Source organism: Micromys minutus, assembly GCF_963924665.1.
Source record: "Micromys minutus genome assembly, chromosome: 2".
In the NCBI taxonomy this organism is placed as follows: Eukaryota; Metazoa; Chordata; class Mammalia; order Rodentia; family Muridae; genus Micromys; species Micromys minutus.
This window is the reverse complement of record NC_137971.1, coordinates 2731477-2758588: the sequence shown is the minus strand read 5'-3', so window position 1 is coordinate 2758588 and position 27112 is coordinate 2731477. Positions and strand designations below refer to the sequence as shown.

Here is a 27112-nt window from a genome sequence, read left to right as displayed (position 1 = left end):
TCTGTCCCATCCCTTGTGGCCTGCTAGTTCCAATCAAAGCTGTCTCCGTCAGACAACATGAAACCGATGTACTCCAGCTATACCAACCGCCAGTGGTGCTGTCCACCAGGGCACCCTTTACAAGTATCGAACCATTCCTTACATAACAGGCAGCCTCGATTTCAAGACAGATAAGACAACGGGCTGGCTGCTCTGTTTCCTCCTGCCTGCCCACAGAAACGAGATGCAGCTTTCTGCTAAAGCACTGAGCTTCTTGGGGCCTGCTTTTGAGAACCACATGCATGAAGCTGATGTTGGAGCTAGTGTTACCGATGAGGGGGAAGGGCGGCATGTATTAAACCATCATTAAAACATGGGGTCGGTATGCTGCTTTCTAAATGTAGAAAGCTAATAGCTGGAAAGGTAACAGTTGGCAATACTTGTTCTACAGGTGACCTCGGGAGTGCAAGCCGTGGTAGGAGTTGATCTTCAGCTACATCCAGCTTCTCACTCAGGGGAGCACCAGTGGTCAACCCGGGTGGCCACACCCACCCTCCTCTACTGGGTTAAAGGACAGGTTCTACATTTGGATGTGACCAGGGATTTGTTGTTTTGTTTTGTTGGGGATCACAGAACGGTGTGTAAAGCACACAAACACTCTGCAGAGAACACACTCAGAAAGGTGACAGTTGTACAGGACGGGCCTGCAAATCCACTCAGGCCAACCTCTGCTTGTCACCCACACTAGGCACAGCCAGGTCTTTAGAATTCAATGATAACATCTCCTGCTCCTAGCCAGTAGAGAGAACAGGCTTCAAGCTGTTAAAATTATCATCTGCATCATCATCGCTACCATCACCATCAAAAACATAAGCTCAGCTTGTTTCACAGTCCAGGTTGCAAATGGTCCTCTTAAGCCGCACCGTGCCCCAGAGCCTTCTGGTTTGGAATTAGCCCTGTAACAGTTCTTTTAACAGAAGCCCGTGAGGGCCACAAGAAGCTTTCTTAAAAACAACAAAAGAGTTCCAGTTGGGTGAAACTGCTTCTCAATGGAGCTTTTAAAACTGGATTTTCAGATATACAAGAGGACAGGGACAGAATACTTGGTTTTCGTCTTTATACTGCTTTCCTGGATGCAGCTACGATGTTTCTGCCAACAATACAGATAACAGGGCAGCCAGAACAGTGAGCATCAGCACCGGCACTGCGCTCAGGCCGCAGCTGGGAGGGGCAGCCATTGATTTTGTGTTTCTGTGGCTGGAGGCACCAGCGAGACCATCCTTTCCGAAATCATTCTGTAAAAAACAATGTTTCATTATCACCCCACAGTACACACCCACTCCCTCTCTTGGATTTTACCCATGCTCTCTACCCCCACTTCCCCTCTCCCTAATGGCCAGTTCCCTCTCAAGCTGCCCTTAGAGTTAACCACTGAAATTAAACTGGTTAACGTTTTAAGTCTGATGAAATAGGACCACAAACATTGGTAAGATGTGGATCTTTGGGATCACCTGCTAGACAATGCTTGCTGCTCGTCCCGTCATACAGTCTTTCTGATGTGAAATGTTTTAAAGCCCCGGGGTCACTGCCCTTATGTCTTTTTCTATCCTATGTAACAGCTATGACCTCCTGGCTTCTTTCTGACTCCCCCATCAGTAAAGGAAGGCAGGAAGAACTGTCTGAGGAAGTGTAGCCCATGGAGATACAGATGGATCAGAATGAATGTCAGGGACAGATGGTTGCCAGAGACTTTTTCTGAATCTCTAACCAACCCACAAGAGGTTTATTGAATCTCAGAGTCTCCTAACATGGAACAATGGGCTTAGAGCTGAGGCTGACTTTCTAGTAAAGATCACAGTTGTATATTTAGTTTTAACTTTGCAGTGAATCTTAATTCTGCACTTTCCTTCAAAGGTGGGTCAATACAGAGGCTGAGAAGAACACTTCTGGATCCAAGACCTTATTGGTCTTCAAACATTATATAATATATACCCATTTCCAGAGCCTATATCTCTATAAAGAAACACAAAGGGAAATGCCACTTACATCAGAAAGACAGAGATGTGCACTGCCCGACACATTGGATTTCAGCTTCTGTGCCTGAAGAGAGACAAAGGAGAAAAGAAGGCACTCAGACACAATAGGGAAGAGTAATTAATTATGATCCATTAATCACCAGACCAGGGCAGGGCCCAGATGATAAATATGGAAGCTGTGACTCTGAGCCCCGCCCGTAATTTATAGCATCCAAGTGGCTACCTAATAAAGAGGTAGCAGAGAAGGTTAATTTTAATTATATATTTTATTTAACCAACTGTATTATCATTTGAACACAGAATCAATACAAGAAATTAATGAGATATTTGGCATTCTTTCTTTCCGGGTCTTCAAAATACAGTCCCTGACCCCGCAGGTCTCTGTTCAGGGATGCCCTAATTTAGAACTCAGCAGCTTTCTGTCACACGGTAGCTGTCTTAGGATGGCTCAGGCAGGGAGGACACTGAAGAAAGAGCTCGGGGTGGTGACTCATTTATCTTTCTGGGTGTTAATTTAGGAAAAGTGTTACTTTAAACATCACAACAGACACGCCTGTGTATTAGTAATACACACACCCCTGGAGCCCCTTTTCTTTGCTGATTTGCCAACTCCCTGCCCCAGCCAACAAACAGCAAGGAGGGTTTAATGGGGGTGCTGTGGCAGGGAAAGGGAAAGAATTCAGTCCCTGGGCTTGTGAGGCTTCTTGTTTCCTGGCAAACAATTCCAAGGTTGGGGTAAGAACACACTGAGAGACTCTCAGATGGATACCCTCCAGGAAGCATACAGCAATTTGGGGTGGTTTGAGTAAGAAGAGCCCCCACAGTCTTTGAGTGTTTGGTTCCGAGACGGTGAACTGTTTTAGGAAGGATTGGGCAGTGTAACCTTGTTGGAAAGGGTGTGTCCATGGAGGTGGGCCTTGAGGTTTCAAAAGGTCACACCAGACCTCTCTCTTTCTGCCTCTGTCTGTCTCTGTCTCTGCCTGTTGCAGATGAGGACGTCAAGTTTTCAGCTACTGAGCTCACTGCCAAGTTCCTCAGGAACTAACTTTCTGAAACCATACGCAAGCCCTCAAGTAAATGTTTCCTTTCATAAGTTGCTTTGGTTAGGTTGGCCCTTCACAGCAATAGAACAGTAACTACAAGACCCCAAAATTCAAACACTGACTCCATGTTGATTGCTAGAAGCTGAGCAGTGAAGGCCTTAAGCTCGTTCCTTCTGAGCCGGACCAACTCCTGAGGAGTCAGTAGAAGAGGTGTTTCAACAGACCTTGAAAAACACACAGTCTGTACCACACTCGTTTTACAAACATGGACCATTTAAGCCCAGAGAAATTAAATGGCTGGTGTGCTTACAAGCCAGGATGTAACTGAGACTCCCCAGTTCTACACAATTATGCTCTTCCCTGGATCACAGTCTTTCTTCAGTCTCTGCCCTCCCACAAATCCACACAAGGAACTCTTTCCGAGACACCCACCCTCAACCCTAACAACAGCACCTTTCAACACCAATGGGGAGCTTGTTTGACAGGAAGGCAAACCCCGGTAAATAGTCACTACCTTTGAATTGAGAGGGCACCTAAGCGCCCAGCTCCGAGGACATGACATTAGCAGGCTGCCTGCATACTATGAGCCGCCATGACTCATGGAAGACACGGGAGGCTAAGACGACAGCAGGCTCACCCGAGGAGTAATTTGTTGACCATAAGGCTACTGGGAAAACATCATAATCTTTACCTATATTTGCATATACCAGCAGTGAATATGAAATAGAAACCTTTAAGCAGGCTTCAAGAACAAGACACCGTGAAGCATCCCCGGGCTGTTCAAAGGTCACTAAATGTTATGTATAAGAAGATCAGAGGGGAAATTGGAAGCGGAATTACCCTTACTCAAAAGCCTGCTTTTAATCTATGATAATAGGAAGCCCCAGACGCTGCTCTGTTACCAATGGAGAACAATGTATAGAGTATCAGGTTTTATTCCTAACCAAGCTTGGAATTGTGCCCAGACACCCAAATGGGCCTGTAATATTCCACTCTGCCTTTTCTTCATAGGCTGTAAGATACAAAGACAAAATCCACCCCTGACCGGTCTGGGATGCAGAAGGACCTCTGGGCTGTGACACATGTGGCCTTCAGCTTTTCCTGTAGTGTGGTTTGTAAAGGAGCAGCACCCCAGGGGACCACTGCAGCTCCCAAGAGTCCCTGTCACCTGACAAGCACCAGTGAGCTCAGCATTTGCTCAGCATGCTTGTGATCTGTGGTTTGGTCACACTGTGGAACCTAGGACAGCCTTGGGAGATGGTCCCCATGATTACATGACAATGATGCAACTTCCAGTAGCTAACCAGAACGGGCTGCTGCCTTCCCAGGTGTCCTCGTGGTTTTCCACACACCTGGGTAGACGTCTATGGCCCATCTCTGAGGACTCCCATGAAATAGAATGTTTCTCAACACCTAAACTGCCAGCTCATGTCTTTACTCAGAGTGGCGGCAATGATTATTTACTGGTTCTGGAAAACGCACTCAGAGCAGCCTCGGGTTGTACCACTCAGGGTCTCCTGGTCCCAAAACAGCATCCCATGTACCTCTCTAACAGCCTGTAGCCTGGAGGACCATCCTGGTGGACACAACTACACAAAATGCTGAATCCAAGCAAGAATATGCTGCCCAACTTAAAGCCCATTCTACAAGCCCCAAAATCCTGTTAATTCCCAGGGCAGCCTTCCCAGTGTCCGCACTGAGAGGCATGGCTTTCCACAGGCCAAAGCAGGTCTACAAACCCTGCTTTCAGAAAACACTCAGCAAGCTTCCTGTAGAGACAACCGGTACTGAGGATGTCACCGGGAGTGTGAGCAGGGTGAACACCGAAGTCTTGCAGGATTGACCCAAATGCAGCAGGGGACACTGTAAGGCTCATGGTCCTAATGAGGAGGTAAAGGCAGCTGGTTATTAATCTGAATGATTATTACAGTGGGCTGAAAAAAATGAATTATTTGATGTCGTTTGTGAAGGCATATTTCCTGTCAGTTAATTCCTGGTCTTGTGATTTGGGCAAAGACTCCTGACTCTGTGTGAAATGCCACCATTAAGACGGGGTACCTTACAGTTTTCATCTCAGGGGCTAAAGGGGGCAAGTGGATGCTGGGAAAGCTGGGGTCTAGAAAACCCCAGCCCAGTCACTTGCCCTTTAGAGTCTCCATAAACTTTGTCCCTCAGCAGCTGTTACAAAATTGTCCCTGGTGCTAATCAACAAGTCCAGGCTTGTCACATAATAGAATTTCCAGGGCTCTGTAATTGGGAGGCCAGACCTCACCAGACCCTGGCACCAGAGGGTTAATAAATGCATTAGATGCCGTTAACCTCTGGTACCTGGAGTCAGAGTGGCCTCCCTGCCATCAGCATTTGCAAAGCCAGTCTTGGTGCCAATAGCACACCATTGCAGAACACATGGACACACACGTAATTTATAGCTGGCCGCGGAGTCCCCACCGGCGTCTGCCCACAGTAGGCTCTGCAGGACTTTGGGGACAGTTCAGGATTGTGAGTGGCATGCCCAGTATGTTTATGGAACTGGAGACTTAAAAGTGCGGCCGTGCAGAGCCTGGCCTTTGCTGCCCCAGGACTCCATCTCTGTGGAGAAGCCCTTGTTTAATCTTGGGTTTTTAGGCAGCTGTCTGCCAGCAGGGCACGGAACATTTCTCTGTTCTCCTCCATGCAGGAGAAAAGCCGTCGCTGGCTCTCTGCTCTAACTCCAGGAAATAAAACCAGAAGAAGCTCCCAATCCAATAGCAACAGACTGTCCAGGCTACAGCCAAACAGTCATAATTAATGTGCTCTGGTTCCTTTCTCCCGGCTTTACTGATTAGAGAGATTTGCTATATTAGGAACCTGTTTGCTTAATGACAGAATACAAGCAGTAAACAGAGAAGCACACAGGCTGTAAAACACAATCAACTCTGCTCTAAGTACCTGGATGTATCTATCACACTTGTCAATACCAGCTCATTAGCATGGGAGCCTCTTCTGCAGCATCAATCGGACTCTGGCTGGGGGAAGCCATTGCAAGAGATCTTTCTGAAGCAGTCAAGCCGTGAAAATCCAAATTGAAACAAGCACATCTGTGAGACCAAATGGACAGAGACCTGTGTGTACCTAATCCCAAGAGAAACTGAGCAGGCTGACTTGTAGGCCAGGCCCCATTTCTCGAATGGTACTTGAATCGCACACTCACCCGACGATGTGCATTTGTGGTTAGTACTTGTTACATAACGAGTCTACTGTGTGCTTGACCTGTATCTGCCCAAATGGACTTCTGCACGTAAAAAGAAAACAGAAGACGGCAGCAGTCTGGGGGTGAGTCCCAGCTAGGTTTTGAACTCCATTGCCTCTCAAGCCTTTCACATGCTGTGGCTATCAGGACTTTTTGCTTCTGACTTTTGGGAGGACTGGAGAGGTTTATATTGCCAATCTGGTCACAAGCAGTTGGCCAGACATCTCTCTCACTGTCTATTTTGAAATCCACCTTCCCTGCAAACTTGGTAACAACTGCAGGAAACCACTGACTCGAATAATTCATAGTAATGATGGCTTTGCGAAACAGGTGAACACATAAATAAGGCCTCCTCTGAGCCTGAGGGCCTGGTTGTTTATCTTTTGGAACCTGTGCGGACCAGGGAAAGGACCTGTTTCCTATCAGCTCAGTTCTGTCTGGAAAAGGGGAATGCGAAGTGAGCCCGGCGGACTGGGAGCCTCCTCTTAAAGGGTTAACATGTTCACGCTCATTTCTATGGAGACTGCGCAGCTCACCCTGACCTCCTGTCCCAGAACACACTTCAGTGCTGCCTGAGCCTCAGCCAAAGGCTCTCTTTGTGAGAAGCACTTTGAAGGCCTGGGGCATGGTCCTCACCCAACACTGGTTCCCAAAGACCCAGCAGAGGCTCCAGAAGACCCAGGTCAGCTGGCTTTGTCAGCAGAGCAAGCCACATCTGGTCATGAGGGTGGGTGAGGAAAGTCAACGGCGGTGACTTCCTTACCTGGAGCAGGCCTGATTCAGACCCAATATACTGTGTTTGGACGAGGCTTCCGAGTCCCGGTGAACTAAAAGAAAGTCAGACTCGTGCGTCAGAGTTCGCCTGAGCTCACGCTACAACTAAAGCACAAAATCTCATTCTTGACCAGAGAGAAGAGAAAGGAGAAGCTTGCCCTCAACAGTGGACCCAGCTCTGTTACGGCCTGCGTGCTGGGAGCTGGAGCGCTGTCTCAGCAGTTAAGAGATTGTACTGCTCTCATTGAGGACCTGAGTTCTGTTCCCAGAACTGACATACAGTGGCTTGTAACTCAACCCTGGAAAATCTACCACCCTTGGTTTGACCTCAGCAGGCACCTGAACTGAACAAGAGCACATTTTTTTAAAAGACAGTTCCACTGAACAGATTTCTCTGGCTTCTGTTTAATGCAAGCCACATGAATGAACCAAGAGCTACAACGTCCATGGTTTAATTTTCCTTTTCTATTTCATCCATTTACTCTTAAGAGCCAGAATCTCATGTAGCTCAAGGTGGCTTCAAACTTGCTCAGTAGTTGAGGATGGTTTCGAACCTCTGGTCCTCCTGCAACTAGCTGTCAAGCGCTGGGATTACAGGGATAAGACACCTTGCCTGGCTAACACCACAGTGAGGGTGAGGCACAGGGCTTCCTGCGTGCTCGGCAAGCATTCTACCAACCCCACCGCGGGAGCCACATTCCCAGCCTCCGACTTCAGTTGCTTTAAAATGGGGGAGCGTTTGACACCCAGGGAGGAACTAGGCCACCATTTCCTTTTACACATTCGATCCCTTTTTGCAGACTCTTATAACTATCCTGTTCCTCACTAACCCACAGGCAACGTTTTATAAAGCGCTCTGCTCTTCTGTCAGGCATTCAACTCCGTTTTTCTTAAATCAATTCTTCCTCTGTGTGGTTCTGTTCAATAAGTTACATAAACAGCATCCTCACCAAAGTACCGAGGGCACACATGTTCAACGTTGGAAGCTCATGTTTCCACCAAGCAAGGCGAAGGGCACTAGTCTACAGGCTTGGAACTTTCAGTGCCTTTGCACATGAGTGTGTTCATGAAAGGGCAGGTTGGCTTCTCAGAGGGCTAAGTCAAAGTCAGTTGGGATGGATTCCACCACAGTTCAGAAGGTGGTCCTACTGCTTACTGGCTTGGTTGATAAAGTGTGTTAAAAGAAACATACGCTGGGAAATGCATGTGTGGGTACCTATGTGTATGAGCTATGTGAGTTATCCTGTGTGTGCATGTGCTGGAAATTAGGTTAGCTGCTTCCCATTTTATTTTTTGCAACTGAGTCTCTCCAAGCACCTGAAAATCACCATTTCAGTGGGACTGGCTGGCCAGAAAGCTCTGGGGATGGGCCAGTCTCCTCTCGCCCTCCTTCAGCCCCCACTGCTGAGGTTAAAGAGACAGACCACTGGCTTTTATATGAGTGTTAGGGATCCAGTCTCTCATGCTGGGTGTCAAGTACATTATTACCCACTGAGCAATCTCTGGCCCTATGAAGTTTTTTGAAAGTTGCTAGTGGCACTGCCCCTCTTTGTTCTCCGACCATCTTGGGTTGAGACAAGGTATCATAATAAGAATAGAATAATAGAAAATGCAAACTCTGAGGCTACTCTGCCTTCCATGAACATTATACAAAAGAGAAGTGCTTGAGATTTTAAAAATGGATGCCATGAAAGAGACAGGAGACAGACATATATCCAGGAAGACATGTCAACACTCCCCATTAGCGGAGCCATCCCTCGGGCCTCTCTGTCAGTCTCCTACCACATGAAAGGATGCTCAAAGCCCAGGGCTGTAATTCAACACTAATGGTATGAAGCCATACAGACCATGGTCCGAAGTTCCACGGGATGCTGTAGCTGGACTGTCTTCTTGGTTTTAAAATTCCACATGATCATCTTGTGTCTGTTTTGCTTTTCTCCATGTTGGGGCAAACATGGGGCACACAACAGACCACAGAACTGTGTATTTTCATTCATGGTTAGCTTGCTTGATTAGTAAAATATTCAGACAAGAAGCAATTATGAGCAGCAGTTTAGGAAATTACGCCCAATTAACAATGATGCTAAACAATGTGTGAAAGACATTTTAGTGTGTGTGTGGAGGGGGTGTCTGCTGGGGGAAGGAAGCCGTCCTGCAGTGCAAACATTCATGGCAATGGTGTAAGGCAAGAAGGAGCTTCTCAAACTAAGCATCTAATTTCTAAACATATGCAGTTGAAAATGCAAATCCGTAAGAGCAGTAGAAAGATTCATAGCTATCCTCAACGGAAAGTGCACACAGCTGTCTCACCGGACACACATCCTCATCGAATCAGAGGATAGTTATTAAGCCTCTCACTCCCGGGTGCACTTATGCGCAGCTGAGTGCAGTAATGGTCTTATGACTTATGGTGCTAAATAGGGTTTGATATAAAAAAATTTAAAAGTATCTACTGTCTCAAGACCAAACAGGCAGACACTCGCCCTCTGCTTGGAAGACAGTGAATGCTTAGTGCTGCAAAACAAATGATCGATAAATAAGATGAATCCAATCTTAATGTCTTAAAATTATTGCGCTTCAGCCAAGGAAAATATTCCAGAAAATATAGGAAAACAACGTAGCCTAAAATGACGATGACTGTGATTGTCCCTACCACGAAGAACTCTGCTGAGAGTCACCTGTGATTCACGCTACCTGATGAAGGCAGGTACCTTTGCTCTGTATGGGTCAGACATGGGTGTCCAGAGAGGTCGTTTCTACAACCTGGAGTGGCCACAGAGAAATCTGAACACTTTCTCCGACCTCAGCACCCTTGAATATTGGCTCCAGGTCAGACCCTGCCTGTTGGTTCAAATAATCCTTATGTGAAACCTTAGAAGTAGATCTTTCTTTCCTGCTGACAGATGAAGACATTACCTCAATAATGATTGTGATCCAACAGCCAACAGTAACAGAGCCAACTTAGGCAGAGACAGAGTACAAAGGGAACCTCCCAGTCCTGGATCCAAATACCAGGAACAATGCTTGCAAACGTGGCCCCTTGGAGAACCCAAAGGTCAGGAGAGACTGAGCGACTTTTGCTCTCTTAAGGGCCTATGGAGCCTTAAGGGCCTTGGATCATCTCTGAGGTCCAGCTATTGAGGGGCAGACAGAAGGACAACCATGTGGCGGAAAACTCTCTCAGTATCTGTCAGTGCCCAATTTCTGAGTTTCCCCTCTAGAGAGTGACTCCTCTAGGACCTGAAATAAGAGAGACAATGGAGAAGGAACACAGGTTCAGAGAAGAGTTTTCCATAGTGCGTCCCACAGTTCCAGCTCTGTGCAGCCTATTATTCGGGGAGGCGCGGTTGGTTAGAATTCCTAAGGATAAAAGGTCAGTAGGGAATTCAAGAAATTGGATTTATTTATAGTATGTGACCTAAGCGTGCTCAGAGGCACTCTCGCAGGTTACCCGGAACAGGAGAGCGTATTTATAGTCACGATAAGACAGGCATCGTAGTGCTTTTATTAAGCATGGTTATTACACAGCAATTGGGTTAAGCAATTGTCCAAGGCTGAATTACAGTCCTTTGGATGGGATTGGCTACACTGTCCTCTGGACCACAGGCCCAGGAAGACTAATGGCTCTTTCCTGAATGTAGTTATGTGGGGCAAGTCTTCCAATCCCATCTCGGTTTTTGAGATGAGTGGTTCCAAACAATGCTAAGGAGAAGACGCAGTAAATATGTAAACACAAGAAAGTGGCTCAACCCAAGGCCACGTCTACAGGGAACAGACCTGCTTCATATAAAGCTCAACTTCACTTTCCAGATAAATCTTGGTGTCTCACCTGCATGGGCTCCCCCAGCTCATGGTCAATCGGGGGCCACTGGGGAAGAGAAAACAGTCACAGAAAACCCTCACTGGTGCTGGGGGATTCTGATCTGTTTAATTATCCCAACCCTCCTAGGCAGTGAGGTTCTCTATGCCCACAGGACAGATGACAAATCTGAGAATCAAGGAGATAAAAAGGCTCCACATCTTGGTCTGTGGGACACTGATTTCATTGTAATGCTCCTTCAACATCATCTTCCCCAAGGATGACTCCAACACACAACCTTCTCTTTGTCTTACAAAAGCACCTTGAAGAGGGAACATCTCCCTATTGTTTGCAAGATTCTTTGCCAGTATCGGCTTTGGTTACTTTGTTGCTTAAGAGAAATTAGCTTAAAATGTGTTACAGAGACGGAGATCCTCAGTGGTTACAAGAGTACTTGCTGCTCAACCGATTCCAAAACCTGCATGAAGGCTCCTAACCCACAGGTACTTCAAGCACTTGGTACACAGGCATGCATGCAGGCAAAATACCCATATACAAAAGGTTTGAAAGATGCATTTTGGTCCTCAGGGAAATAAATGGGGGAAGACTCCACAGGTCACAGGATCAGCAAGCACAGCCATCTAACCCCATTATAAACCCAAACAGCAATGGTCTATTACCCCACATCCCTTCTGGAAACTTCCGTTTCTGTGAAACACAGACAGGGATCTGAACTAGAGGGAGTCAGCCCAAGAGCCACACAGAACTCAAGGGCACGCCCATTGAATTTCTGCATGGTGTGTGCCACAAGTCCCTGCTTGTAGCCCTTGTAGTATTGCTTACTGTGTTTAATGCTGGTTGTTCAATGACACATCCATGCCATGTTCTAAAAATATAGTAATATACATTACAGTTTCAATGACAAAATGAGATGGTGCCTTGCCCTCAATGCTATATTGCTAACATTTTTATAACTCCTAATGATAGCCCATAATTAAATTATTATAATGTAAGACTCCCACATTTGGCACTCACTTTACAGAACTGTGAAGAACAAACCACTTGTGACTGTTAATAGGAGTCTCTACTTAGGAACCTGAGCTGAGACTCTGTGATCAAGAAGTCTGTGAAAAGGGAAATATTTCTAAAGAGAGAAGCAATTTATGATCCACTTAGCTGATGCTCTCTGGCCTGGCTGGTTCTCCTCTCCCTGTGCTCACTCAACAAATAGGCTTATTCTATTTACAGGAGATTGGGATAAAGAAGGGAAGAGAAAGAAAGTGTAACCCAGAGTTACTGGACTATATGTGCTTAATTGGGAGGCATCTAGTTGAGAAAAATAGGTCTCTGTTGAAAAGGGGAAACGGGACATCTGGGCTCAGGATAGGTGTGTAATAGATTCTGATAAAAGCTATTTTTCTAAGTCATTAAATTGGTTTTAAGGAACTTTACATCCTCCTTCATTTGAACAATTATTAAACTATAAAACAGAACTGCACAATTGCAAAAACTGTAATCTGAAATTTTACAGCCAGCTATAAAACGCCGTATTATTAACTATACTGAAGATGCTGAAACCCATTACAACTTTTTAAATGAATTACAAAAACCCTTTGCTGCTGATGAAATAATCTTAAATTACAACATTATGTATTCTAACAATATGTTGAACCTAAGCACACTACAATACAAACATGCCAATCACTAAGAAATCGTCACCTGAATTAAGTGTTTTACAAGCCCACAATCTGATAACAGCTGCTGTCTGGAGGCAGCCCAACACCTGATCTGCAGGCTGGCTGGGGCAGCTTGTCTTCTACGCAGGTGCGTCTTCCAATGTCCCTTCCAGGAACCAGAGCCTCGCAGTATAAAGCTGCACAAGTGACACTTAGTAGGACCACAGAGATTTAGGCAAGGATTGTGATGTCCTTAATATCACCCCATAACGGAGGTCTGTCCCTTTTTCTTCCCCCCTCACTCCCTACCCTTCCCCATCCCCCTCCCTCCTTCCTTACTTGTATTCCAACTGCTCCGTTACTAGGACATTTGCACACACACTATTTAACATGTAGGGTGTATGTGTATTTCCCTACCAGGAAGCCTGGTTTCAAGATTCAGTTTCTGTATAAGGGAGTTTGTTACAGCAGGCTTGCTTCCTCAGCCATCTGGACTTACACAAAAATCAAACGGCATTTAGGGTCTATGGATTGTTCAGCGGCCTTAATGGAGTACTACCCGATTTTGAGTTCTGAATTCAAGCGTTCTCCTAGTTCAAGGACATTGACAACTCTCCATAAAGCAGTTATGTCAGAGACATTTTTACAATAGCCTCTTTCCTCCCCAGGCTAATTGGGTTGATTCTGGGATTCAGCTTCCTCTGAGCTCTTCTGCTGGCCCCTAGAAAGAGGGAGATCAAGCCCAACCATCCTTGCAGCCTTCCTGCTGTGTGGACCTGGGCTCATTGCATAGGCCCTGGAACCACTTGGCAACTTGGTCCACAGGGATGCCACAGAGCCTCTCAGGAGTCAAGAAATCAAGAAATAGGCCAGGCATCTATGATCCTGGCATCATGTCATAACTCCCAAGTCAGAGAAACAAACTCCCAATGGGCATACGAGCACTATGCATACAAAAGGACAAAAATAACACTGAACTGTAGAAGGCAGGCTACATTCTATAGAAATGATAGAACACCTTCAGAGATGGAAATGTAGTGTGAAGGCTAATATTGTCAACTTTTCAGATTTACATGGGGACAGACCTCTGGGTATACATGTATGGGCTTATCTGTATTGGGTAAAAACCCTGAGCGTGTCTGTGAAAGGTCATCTATGTCAGGTTAACCAAGGTAGAAAGAGCCACTTTAACTGTGGACAACACCATCCTGTGGGCTGGGCCCGGTAAGTAGAGGGTGAGCCAAGCACTGATGTCCAACCCCCTCTGGTGCCTGGCTGCGGATGCAGTGTGACCAGCTACCTCAGGTTTCTGTTGCCATGCCTCCCTCTCCAGGATGGACCATAAACAGACCCTCCATCCTGAACTTGTTTTATGTCAAGTGTTTTGGTCATAGCAAAGAGAAATGTAAGATACCGCTGTCACTAATCCTGCCTTAAAGACAAGGCCTTAGTGTCCAGGAATCAAAAACTTTACTAAGGACTCAACACTGGAAGCTCTGTCATGCAGTGTCTTAGGGTTTTACTGCTGTGAACAGACACCATGACCAGGGCAAGTCTTATAAAGAACAACATTTAATTGGGGCTGGCTTATAGGTTCAGAGGTTCAGTCCATTATCATCAATGCAGGAACATGGCAGCATCCAGGCAGGCATGGTGCAGGAGGAGCTGAGAGTTCTACATCTTCATCTGAAGGCTGCTAGCAGAGTACTGACTTCCAGGCAGCGAGGATGAGGGTCTTATAGCCACACCCACAGTGACACACCCACTCCCACAGGGCCACACCTTCTAACAGTGCTGCTTCCTGGGCTAACAGAGAAACCATCATATAAAGCTCAGCCGGACTCTTCTGAAGCTCTCATTCTCCTTAGGTTTGGGAGCACCCCTATCATCCACTGTGTCCTAGGTCAAAAGACTCCTTCGAGATGTCTTTTTCGGGGACACAAACATCACTTGGAAGGAAGAACCATGAGGTCCCAGAGGGCCATGGACTCTTGCATATCCTTGAATGGTAAGAAAGCACTTAAGCCTAAGGTGGGTATCACCTGAGGTGCCAATGGCGGATCCTACTTGGGGGCGAATGCCGTTTGGGGAAAACCGTAATTTCCAAATGTGGAATTTTGGCAGTGATAGGGACTGGAGGTCTCCTCTCCAGTTCTCATGTTGTGACCCTGAGGTGTGACTCAAGGCGGGGACATATGTCTTTCTCAAAAAGGCACAGGAAGAAGGGCGGCCGTCTCAGAAGGATGTCTTCAATCGTCTCCTGAATTGTGGGCCTGGTGTCAGTTGCTCATGCCCATTGGCAGCATTTTGAACACTATCTCAAACATACTAAGAGGGGCAGCAAGCGGCCCCAGCCCTCAGGTTCACTATTGCCTACACCACAAAGGGGATCCTTACCACACAGGCTTGGGGTGGGCAGAGAAGGTAAGATTTTGAGGTGTTCTTCTTGCTGGGTAGTGATTCTGCAAAAGCTAATTTTATCCTGCAAGGGGATATCTGGCAGGCTTGGGGAAACTTTAGGCTGTCATAATGGGGAAGGGGGTACTTGGGAAATGATACTAAGTTTGGCAGGGGTTCTCTAAGTCTGTAGTTCTACTTTAAATCAGTCCATGGATGCCTGGTGGTTTTGCCTTGGAAGGGGATTGATGGGCTTTGCTCCTCTAAGTCCTTATGATTCCTTTACAGTGAGGTTACCCATCAATCCCATGGATCTTACCTGAGCGTGTGGTGATGAGATACTTCAAGATGAATGCTGGTCACCAGAAAAGCAAGCCTCGGGTTCTAGGGTCAGAGCTTTGAGCTAAGGGAGGTCAAACTGACCTGACTTCCCGTGAATATCTGGGGAGGCCTGAAGACTGTGTCCAGCCACATGGAGGGCAGGGACAGTGACTCAGTTCCTATAACTACTTAAGGTGACACCAGTGTAAACATCAGCCACTGGATAGCATGGAGCTTCCTGACACATAAGTACACTCATGTGACAAAATGATAAAATGAACTTAGTCTGTGGGGGCTGGGGGCATCTACAGAAACCCCCAAAGGACGTCCTCTCCAATCTTATTCACACCTCCACACCCTGATTTGTATCCTTTACAATGAAGCTATTAAATATTGCAATCTGCCGAGTTCCAAAAGTCATTCTAGTGACCAGGAGCTTCCTGCAAATGCCCGAATCTGTAACTAGCTGGTCAGACTGCATGTGGGAGGAGAGCCCAGAAATGCAGCTGGCATCAAACACGAGGCCAGCCTTGATGGGGCCTCTGGCCTGCCACTAGCTCCTAGTGGCAGTGTCATAATTGAGTTGTGTTGTGGTACACCAGTTGGCATCGTGTCCGTTACCATTACTTTTCTTTATGCTAGTTTACGGGCCATACTGACACTTCAATCTGCCAGATGTTCAACAAGAATTTAGGGACTGATTTAATCTATAGTGATGAATAATGTTTGAGGAAAGTGAAATGTTTAAAGTCCTCTGATTTAGGTGACACAGAACAGGCATTCTGAATGTGTAGAGGAAGAGATGTTGAGTCAGTGTAACTTCTCTCCTGAACAATGCTGTACGTTCCTCAGTCTTGTCTAAATTACTAACCTCATGGGCTACTCTGTGGCTTGTTCATGGATAGTCTTGCGTGTACTTTGTCTTATCGACACCAGGCAGTAATAGGATGGAACACCCGTGCAATTGTTCTTGGCTCCACTCTAGTTTTAATGTATTTGTGTGTACATGTATGTGCATGCATGAGAGCGGTATGAGTGAGTCGTACATGTGTGTGGAGGTGAACAGTCATATGGATGTATGTTCATGTGGAGAACAGAGGCCAATCCTGTGCAGTGTTCCTTGAGGTTCCATCTGCTTTGTTTTTGAGACAAGACTCCTCCCTGGTCTGGAACTTACCAAGTAGGAGGGTTGACCAGTAGGACCAGAGCTGGGATTACAAGCATGCACCATTACATTAAGCTCTTGATTACACACATACTGTTCAGAGTTGTGGTGGATGACTATTTATAAACGAGGTTGTAAAGATAGTAAATCATAATCCCAGTCTATGACCAGTGATACATAGATAGGGGAACAGGTCCAGTCCTGGGCTGTGACTCTGAAAGCAGGGTTGGTTCTGGGTCACCATCTTTTCTGCGACACAGAGCATTTGCTGCATCACATGTTCCCATGACAACACCGGTTAGAAGTTCAGTGAGGCCCTTGACAGACAGACCCACTCTCCTAACCACAATGGCTGGGATCTGGCTCACACATTAATTCCAGGTAACAGACTATCAGGACAGAGCTCCCGAGATAATTATGTAGGTAGCAAGGTGGAATCGGGAGCAGTTCTAATCCCTCAAGAAAGACCTGGGTATTTCTGCTTTCGATTTGTACTCCTTCTTGGCGTGGAGTACAAAGAACATCACACCCCTTCATAGGGACTGTCTGCTGACATTTAGTTCAAAACCTAAAGCGCTTCAATATTCTTTTCCATTGTCACCCCCTCCAGCATCTTCGGGGCGGATTCTCCTTTGCAGCTTCAGCACCCCCAAGGCATCTCTAAGGTACTGCACTCACCCTGATGAGAGCACAACCACTTTCCATGTGCCAGGGGCTGGGTTGGCCCTGTGTACACTCGGACCATTCTTTCATCAAAAGAAACTAAAAACACGGGTTATTTGACGGCAGAAATTCACAGAGGTTAAGGAACAGGGTTCATGACACACAGTAATAGGTAGCCAACGTTCTTGCTTTGGTCTGCCCAACTCCACAGGTCTGACTTCTCCCAGCCAAGTAACTCCTGGGCTGTCCAGAACGCTAAAAGGGCATGAGAAGTGCCTGGGGCCAGCTCCAGGGCTGACTCAGAGGTCTGACTGCCCCCAGACAGACCAATGGTAGAAATGAGCCTCCTTCCTCTCTGCTCTAGGGTTATCTTCTCACCAGACATCTCCAACACAACCTTACCACCCTGGCCTGTCTCACAAGTGTCTCTTCACTGATGCAAGATTCACAGGACGCCAGAGCACCCGTTGCTCTGCAAGCATAAATTGCAAGAAAAACATTTAGAATATTGATTAAGTGCTTCATGCTCAAAGATTTAAATTTACCTCCTGTATTTCCAGGATTAGATGACATAATGGGGTCAGTCTGCCGGCACAAGTGATTTACAGAACACCCATTGGCAGCTCTTCTTTGAAAACTCGACACTTAAAAATTTGCACTTGGTCACAACCAGCAGAGCCCCAGGTATTTCACAGTTTTAGATAATCACCTTCCTGCCGGGAAGTTTCAAAGCCAGCTCTGGACTGGTCTGGCCGTATCTGGAGCAAATGGACTTTGTTTGGATCCCATGAGGTACCGCAGCAGAGGAGGGAGGGAAGCCTTCTAAACATAGATCATATTTAATATTATCAAGCATGACACTGAAGAATTAAATCGGCCACCTTCCCCTCCCTGCCTCCTAGTCATCCAACCATAGGTGACTCTCTCCGAGAGTCCCACCCCAAGTGCAAGTTTGACTCTGCATTTGGGCTACAAAGAAAAGAGACCAGGCTATGCAGAGAGACCAGGATATTCTGGGAAACCAAGCTATGCAGAGAGACCAGGATATGTAAAAGAGATCAGGAGGTGTGGACCTAGACTCAGACCCTGTGATCTCACAGGCTGACTCAGGGCTCTTCCTTCTTGGGGACAGAGGGAGCCCAGTGTCGCTCTGAGAGCCACATGGGGCTGATGAGCCCTGACAATGAGACCAATGAGGGGTGCACCTGTTTCGGGGTGCAGGGGCAGCAGGGGAGCTGACTTAGTACTGCTGATCTGGGCAGGGGTCATCCTTACAGAAACTCGCCATGTGGACAGACTCACATCTGTTGCAGCCCAGCAGTTGCTCTGCCAAATCCTTTTGGAATGTTCTCTCAAGGACAAGGGGAGGGGACCCAAGTTTTGTATGGAAACTTGATAGCCTCCCATGTCTCACACCCAGACATGTCTTATTTGCCTCACAGAAAGTTAATTGTACTGCTGCCTTCCTGTTGGATCTGAACAGACTACATGCTCCTGGTGGGACCTATCACTACGGCAAGCCCAGAGCCTGGTCAGAGGCCGCAGTGACCAGCCTCCGGTAGATCAGATCGCTACATCGACCATCTACGAGGACTCAACACACCCTAGGAGAAATTGAAAACAAAACAAAACCTTGTTTTCTGGAGAGATAGCTCAGTGTTAAAACATGTGCTATACAAACACTAAGGGCCTGAGTCTGATCACCAGGACGTGTGTAAACAGCACACACTTGTAACACAGTGCTGGGGAAATCTCTACTGTGGCTTACCGACCGACATCCAGTTGAATTCCTCAAACTTATCTGACACACTGTCTTAGAATATGGTGGGTGGTTTCCTAAGAAATAACACCTCATCTCTGGCCTACACATGCATACTTGCACACTCATACATGCACACTTACACATGCACACTTACACTTGCACACTTACACACGAACACTTGTACCCTTGCAACAGGCATTTATACAAGACTACACAGAAACAAAACCTGACTAAGGCACGGTTACTCATATCTAAAATCCCAGCACTTGGAAGACTGAGGTCTATGGACTGAGACAAATTTAGTGTTGCCCTGGAGTTCAATGTGAGACCCCCCACACACACACAAAACAAAAAGGGTGTGGATTTTAGTAATCGTGGGAGCCTCTCCCTACAGATACCCAAAGTAATACTACCACAGTTAGACGTGGATCCTAATGGTCTCCAAATACCATATCAAGGAGTCTTCACTGGGTGCCCTGCAGCTAAGCAGTGCGGTGATCCCGAACAGAAGACTTTCTAATACCCACTTGCATCCACACTGATGCTTAAAGAATGGACAAGTACTCTCACTTGGTTTAAATACTCCAAGGGTTTCCAGCTGCCGGGCCACTCAAGCATACAGATGATGAAGTAATAGGTAGAATTATAAAGGTTTCTTTGCTTCTCATGTGACCATTTCCTAAAGTCAGCGCAAGAGCCTAACAATAGAACAGTTTGCGTCATGCTTGTTACTAACATGCATGCCAATTAGTCCTGACATGGGAGCCTGGCAGGTTACCCCAAACCCAGTATTTTATCACCTCAGGGGTCCAGCACTTGGACACTTCCTTGATATTTTGTACGAATCAATCAACTTTTTTTAGGCAGAACTTTCCACAGCAGCCACCCGTGAGCCTATGATCACTAGGCCTGAAGCCACCCACTCCCCGGGAGGGTCTGCTGTTGCCTTATTGATAATTACTCTTCTAGGCAGACCTGAGGAGGGGGGATGTATTCCTTACTCCTTTCCTTCCAAGGGGGTGTCTGTCTCAAATGTTAAGACAGATTCTCCCGTCCCTGAGAGTCTTCTCATGATATTGTATATTTAAAAATATTACCAGAGGCCGCTTCTCAAGAGATGTGAACTTTAAGGCTGCCACAGTCTCTGGCTGTCTCCAGCTCTGTCACCAATAGATCCCAAGTTGGTTTAAGTCAGCTCTATTCTGAGTCATGTCACAGACAGGCAGGGACAAACACCATCCGAGGATATTTCTGGGACCCCCGGCAAATGGTGATTCATCTACAGCCAGGCAGGCACAAAGAAAGGCAGAGGCAGGGAATGAACCTCCTGGGAGCCCTGTGCTGAGCAGAGCCCTAAATCAGCCAGAGGGACCATGCTCTCAGGGTGAAGGCCCTTCACTTGTCACTGCCAACCCCCAATCTATGGCCTCAAATTGTCTTTCAGCCATTCTTCATGTAGGTCACCCTGAAGAAGCCATCCAGTTACAAAACTCTTACTGGCAAACTCTCCCTACCCTGTGTCCTGGACTCAAGGCCAGAAGCAGCCCTAGGAGAAGTGTGGGCTTTAGATCGGCTACATCACCCCAGTGTTGACCTTCAGCCGGACCTACAGCAGCATCCCCTTCCTTCTCTGTGGGACCCACCCGTCCAAGACACCGATTCTGGGTTCTGGCTAAGTCACTGTCTCCTTGGTTCTCTCAGGGATAAAAGGAAAGGATGCCTGCCATGTCTGCCCCACGGGCGTGCTCTGAGGAGAAAGGGGGCAGAAGGGACAGATATTTGGGATTATGGAATACACTACTCTCATCTGCCAGCTCTGTCTCCCACCATTGCTCCTAAACACACCCCAGATCCCTCACCCCATAGCAGAGCCAGGTGGCACCATTCGTCATTGTAACAGCCCGGTCATGTGACCAACTGTCGTCATGGAGAGAGCCATTTTGCATGTCGTTCTGGAATATCCCTACTACCTCTCTGAAATGCCCATGCTCACTGGACAGGAATTAGCACATCTGCCTAGACCACAGTGTCTCAGGTGTAAAGACGAATTTGGTGAAGCCCCTGAGAGATCCTCTCCCAGATGTTTCCAAACCCCCTCTGTGCATCTGGAGGAAGAGGAAGAATGCCGTCCGCCCTCAGCTCTGGCCAATCTGATTTCTTCAGCCCATTCAGCAGAGGAGTCAACAGAGGTCACCCTGAGATAAACAGCAAACTATAATTTTAGCTTTGTCCCTCTATTTACCAAGCAGAGCTCCTAGCCAACACAGGGAGCAGAAAGGCATGGTTTCTGGGGAATGAAGCTAAGCGTTGCCGGGGCAACTGTGCAGTGGTACACAGAGTCCTCCTGGCAGGGAGGGTCGGCTGGACATATCGGTGATGGAGGTGAGATGTGTATCATAAGAACCTAAGCCAGCAGCCAGAATCCACGGGACGTGAAAAGGAATTGGGAAGCAGGGAAGCAGAGGACACGTTCAATGGCTAACAGTCTTCTCCGCTTCGGGGAAGAGGAGGCTGGAATGCCATGGTTTTCAGGATTAATCTGAGATGTTACCAGGTCACCTCACCTGACTTTCTAAACTCTGGGCAAGCAGCATCTGGCCCATTAGGCTTCATTCACTGAGAAGTGAATTTTTGTTTTAGCTTTTGGATATATATGCCTATGCAGTTTTTAAGTTGGAGGAAACTTAATAATGGCCTTAGGTAGGTGGTGTCTTACCTAGGGTTTTACTGCTGTGAGCAAACATCATGACCAAGGCAAGTCTTATAAAGGACAACATTTAATTGTGGCTGGCTTACAGGTTCAGAGGTTCAGACCATTATCATCAAGGCAGCATCCAGGCAGGCCTGGTACAGGAGGAGCCGAGAGCTCTACATCTTCATCTGAAGGCAGAATATTGACTTCCAGGCAGCGAGGATAAGGGTCTTAAAGCCCACACCCACAGTGACACACCTAGTCCAACAGAGCAATACCCACTTCAACGAGGCCACGCCACTCCAAAAGAGCCACACTTTCTAATAGTGCCATTCCCTTGGCCAAGCATTCACAAACCATCACAGGTGGCATGGAAGTCACCCTGTGGATCTAAATGTGTACAGGACACAGATGCAGGTTTGGCTGGAGCACAAGCTCCCCCGCCCCCTCTGGCTTCACCACCTTCATCGGCTTGTGATGGCAACGTCTTACCCTTCATTTGGCTGTCATGTCAACTAACACTGGCATCTGAGTGTGGGAGACACAAAGAGCAAAGGCTGGCTGTGTGTGTCTGCTGAAGGCTGACTGTGTGCTTCTGATGCAGGCTAACTGTGTGCATCTACACCAGGAAGGAGAAGCAATAGAGCCAGTGACACAGAAGAGACTGACCTTGTCATTTCTGACTTTAGGTCACCTCCACCAGGCCAGGACACTCAACAAGTCACCCCTCTTCTTTCAGACTCAGGGCCCTGCTACAGAAGGGGACAGCAGATGCTTCTGCCCCCCTCCCTGTGTGGCCTCCCAGCTCTGACACTCTCTGTAGAGAGGGATCTGGAGAGGGAAAGGGCTCAAACGTGGTCGAGAAATCCAAGGGCACCGGACTTGATGCTGAACCTTGTGGCATGATTTTCTCCCTGCTGTCTGGTGTGAGTGTTGGAGTGGGGTCCCAGAGAGACTAAGAGACAGAGACTGAAGCTCAGATGAAGAGCATCAAGTGTGCTGTCATGCAAATTAGAGGGGAATCTGCTAGACATTTTCTAGGGAGAGTGGCACTTGGGAATGAAGAAGGGAGTCACACAAAAGCTCCTTCTAGGAACTCTTGAGCAGTGGACCTTGCCAGTCACGTGGAAAGGGACAGGCACTCCTGGGGCAAGACTCCTATGGTAACACCATCACAATGCTTGAAGATCTGACACGTCTTCAGCCCAGCACTCCAGAAGCAGAGGGATGAGGACAAGAAGTTCAAGGTCAATCTTAGCTACATAACAAGTTCAAGGTCAGTCAGGATACTGAAGACCCTGACACAATCAGAACAACATCCCTTTCTCCACGTGGCAGAGTTCAGAAGCTGCCGAGGGGCTATGTTTTCCCTCAACATATAGGAAAAACCATGGGCAGGTGACATTCTTGGATGCCCAGTACTGCCTCTGTGATCTACCAGCTCTGCAGACTTGAATTGGAACATCATTTTCCTGAAGCCTATGTCCTCAGATGCAAGAGCCAGACCACTGTGTTACAGTAACTAACCGTCTCTGTGAGCTATGGGGAGAGCTTCCAAAGAGTCTGAGTGCATCGGAACCCTGTAAACCTCCAAAGAACTAATGTCTGGTTGACAGCTGAATATTCAATACAATGAGAACTCAATAGAACAGCAGAAACTGGAACACTCCCTGGGCCTGAGCACTCCCAGGGTCTGGAGCATTCTCAATGACTGAAGCACTCTCTGTGACTGGAGCACTCTCTTTGACTAGAGCACTCCCTGTGACTGGAGCACTCCCTATGACTGGAGCACTCCCTGTGACTGGAACACTCCCTGTGACTGGAGCACTCTCTGTGACTGGAGCACTCTCTGTGACTGGAGCACTCCTTGTGACTGGAGCACTCCCTGTGACTGGAGCATTCTCAGTGACTGGAGCACTCCCTGGATCTGGAGCACTCCCTGTGACTGGAGCACTCCCTGTGACTGGAGCACTCCCTGTGACTGGAACACTCCCTGGGTCTGGAGTACTCCCTGTGATTGGGGCACTCCCTGTGACTGGAACATTCTCAATGACTGGAGCACTCTCTGTGACTGGAGCACTCTCTGTGACTGGAGCACTCTCTGTGACTGGAGCACTCTCTGTGACTGGAGCACTCCCTGTGACTGGAACACTCCCTGTGGCTGGAGCACTCTCTGTGACTGGAGCACTCTCTGTGACTGGAGCACTCCCTGTGACTGGAGCACTCCCTATGACTGGAGCATTCTCAGTGACTGGAGCACTCCCTGGGTCTGGAGCACTCCCTGTGACTGGAGCACTCCCTGTGACTGGAGCACTCCCTGTGACTGGAACACTCCCTGGGTCTGGAGTACTCCCTGTGACTGGAGCACTCCCTGTGACTGGAACATTCTCAGTGACTGGAGCACTCCCTGTGACTGGAGCACTCCCTGTGACTGGAGCACTCCCTGTGACTGGAGCACTCCCTGTGACTGGAGCACTCCCTGTGACTGGAACACTCCCTGTGACTGGAACACTCCCTGTGACTGGAGCATTCTCTGTGACTGGAGCACTCCTGTGACTGGAGCACTACCTGAGCCTAGAGGCAGAAACTTTAATGTTTATACGTTGCTTTTACTCAGGCATATCTGGGTTGTTCTGACAGAAGTCTCTTGATCACTGTCACTGGACTCTGGGCACACACAAGGTTTTCCACAGCACTCTGAGACTGGAAAAGCCCCTCCCCCTTCTGTCTCTGCACAGCCGCCAGCAACCATGCCTCTTATTTAACCGCAGAGGCAGTGAAACGGTCGGAGCTTTGAAGGGCTGTAGTGGCAACAAGCCAAGACCTCCCTCTATTTGATATGTTGTAGCTTCATCAAGAACACAGAATTGGCTACAGATACAGATTGCCAATTCAGCTTTATCATGCCCCTCTAAAAAGCACCTACACCCCAAAAAGACAAAAACAAAAAGAACGGAGCAATCCGTCTGCCCAGCCCCTCATTTCACAGCTGCTTGACCGAAGTCCTCAGTAAGCGGCCGTCAGTCCCACCGCCATCTTTCCCTTAACTTGGAGACATCACAACTTCGGGATGCAAATCTGGGCCAGAGAGACGCTGAGGGGGCAAAGCACTAATGTGCTCAGCACACACACTGAGACCTGAGCGCATACTTCCATAAGCCCTGTGATGCCAGACACAGCAGCATGCACTGGTGACCCAGCACCCTAATGTGGCAGGAGGCGGAGATGTGGATGGCTCAACCTTAGATGTGGCAGGTCAGTCCCAAAGCCCACAACTAGGCTGGCTTATACAAAGTCAACCAGAGCCCCTGTCACAAACACAATGAAGAAGGCGGAATCAGGGTTCTGCTCTGACGTCCAGACCACGCGCATGCTGTAGCCCACGCACATCCTCCCAGAAGCCAGCTCTGATTGGGAAACCAAGACCCGCTTCTCACCTGCAGATTTGCACAAGGTGGTAACATGTGTGTGGGGATCTCATTCTCAGACCCTGCCGGCCCTAGAGGCTTGTTCTTGACCCGGAAGGCAGTGGTAGTGGTGGCAGTGGTGGTCTGGACTGGAGGGGCTGGCTGCCACATGGTCACATCAGAGCCATTGCCAAAGGCTTGAATTGCATTTTCTGTGGTAGGACAAAAGCAAATCCCATTTCAGATGCAAGCAAAGCATAACAGACAGGATGCGTACAGCCAAAGATGCACAGGAGCCGCAATTCTGGTTGTAACACTGTATGTGTCAGAACAACCCCAGCCCCCAGCCCTCCATCGGCCCATCCACCTCAATTCCATTCATCCCACCCCTTTTCCCATCCCATCTCCCAATTCCACCCCTCCCCCAGTCCCACCCATCCCCCATCCTATCCTGCCACCCCCTCCCCAATCCTACCCATCCCCCATCCCATCTCCCAATCCCACCCCTCCCCAGTCCCACCCATCCCCCATCCTATCCTGCCACCACCCTCCCCCAATCACACCCATCCCCCTACCCCACCTATCCACCTATCCACCCACTCAGCTACCTGTCCACACATCTACATTACTGGTGCTGAGAATCAGTCTCTTGGACTGGGTGCTCAGAAAGCAAGCCACTCAATAAACAATGAACAAGAGATTCTCTACCATGAGCCCAGCAAGAACTTACTGTCAGCCGTTTGAAAGTCATCTCAGAATCAGAATTAGCATCACAACATCATTTTCCAAAAAAATAAAAATCCCTACACTGTGTTAGTGCTCTCTACCAAATGGAAATTAACCAGTGGGGTTTCCTTCACCCGGAAGCTAGGCATTGCTAAAGCTCACCCTCACTTGGCAGAAGCAGCAGCCATGCTCTTTAGAAGAAAAATCTACCCCAAACCTCATCAATATCTAGTGAAAATTTAAGTATGATTATTTTTCTCCTCCTGCTTCCAGTCTTCCAAAGAAAATCCGTATAATGTCTAAATGAAAAGTACGGAACGTGGAACTTTCAAAGCTTATTATAATTTCATGGGATTAGATTGTTTTTATGGCAAGAGTAAATTGGTTGTGTGTTGTTCCCTTCGCAAAATGAATAAAAAACAGTTTTTAATCAGGTCTTCGGGGATTTGCCCTGGATTTAGGATTTTTTTTTTTCATATTCATTGTATAAGAAATCAGACTCCTTCATTTGGGACCCGAAAGTGCAAATTGCAAACACGACGCTTACTTGGCACTTCCGATGTGTAAGACAGAGTAACTGAACCCTAATTTTCCTCTCAGAAGTGACACTTTGTTTCAAAATTGACATCCTTCCTGTTTAGCAAAACTGGAAGTCTGTTGCCCGTGACTGTACACTGGGAGGGGGTGGGGCTCTAAGAGACAGCTCCCAAATAATACAAATGCAGCTTCCTGCTTCTTGCTAGGCTCTGCAGCTTAAGTGCTTTACAGATCCTTGAGAAAGGCAAACCTGTAAACCAGGTTCCTAAATGATTCCAGGACAAGAACTCTGGGCTCTACTTTTCCTTGTTAGACGCAGGGACGGGGGGGGGGGACCTGTCATTTATAAAGACGACCCTTGCTTTCCCAGGGGTGTTGACATAGTCTCTGGGTTTAGCTGTTCTCATCCACTGAAATGTTCTCGAAGAAATGGAGTTCCAGGTATAGTGGATGGGATCTTGAACAGCAGTGATGGCTACATCAAACCAAGGCCACATCCCCAAGCAGAACTCTGACCAGAAAGGCCCAACAGCAAAATCTACCATGCACGGGCAGAGCTAAATGCCAGGAGGCTGGGGTCAAGATAAAGCTGTCGAGGGCTGCCCGGGAGGATACAGGCCTGCTTCTCCTCCCCTTCCCCTTAGTTTTCTCTCTTCTGTACTGCTCTGCCATGAACTTGGCTTAAAAATGACCATTTCTCGTTCCCAAACTATAACCAAACAACCAACTGTATTTTGGAATTGAGAGAAGCCCGGCTAACTGGAAGAAAATGGACTAAGGTTTCCATGCACAAGTCCTATTCAAGGACCTGTAACAGCTTCTACTCCAGACCCCTTTGTAGGATGTGCAACCCTGTGTCCCAACCCAAGAAGATAAATGGAATGATTACGAAAACTTTTGGTTGGC

At 47.6% G+C, this 27112-nt stretch overlaps 1 protein-coding gene across 2 annotated transcripts in view; it reads right to left on the bottom strand.

The window, feature by feature from the left end:
- Positions 1-582: 582 nt before the first annotated feature.
- GFRA1 (GDNF family receptor alpha 1) overlaps positions 583-27112 on the bottom strand; it is a gene marked incomplete at its 5' end in the record, with an annotated part of 207885 nt that continues 181355 nt past the window's right edge. For both annotated transcript variants that reach the window (XM_080913608.1, XM_080913607.1), the window contains 3 exons: positions 583-1274; positions 2026-2079; positions 24974-25155. In XM_080913608.1, the coding sequence (XP_080769734.1) occupies positions 1119-1274; positions 2026-2079; positions 24974-25155 (392 nt within the window). In that variant the 3' untranslated portion in view covers positions 583-1118. The remainder of the gene's footprint in view (positions 1275-2025; positions 2080-24973; positions 25156-27112) is intronic.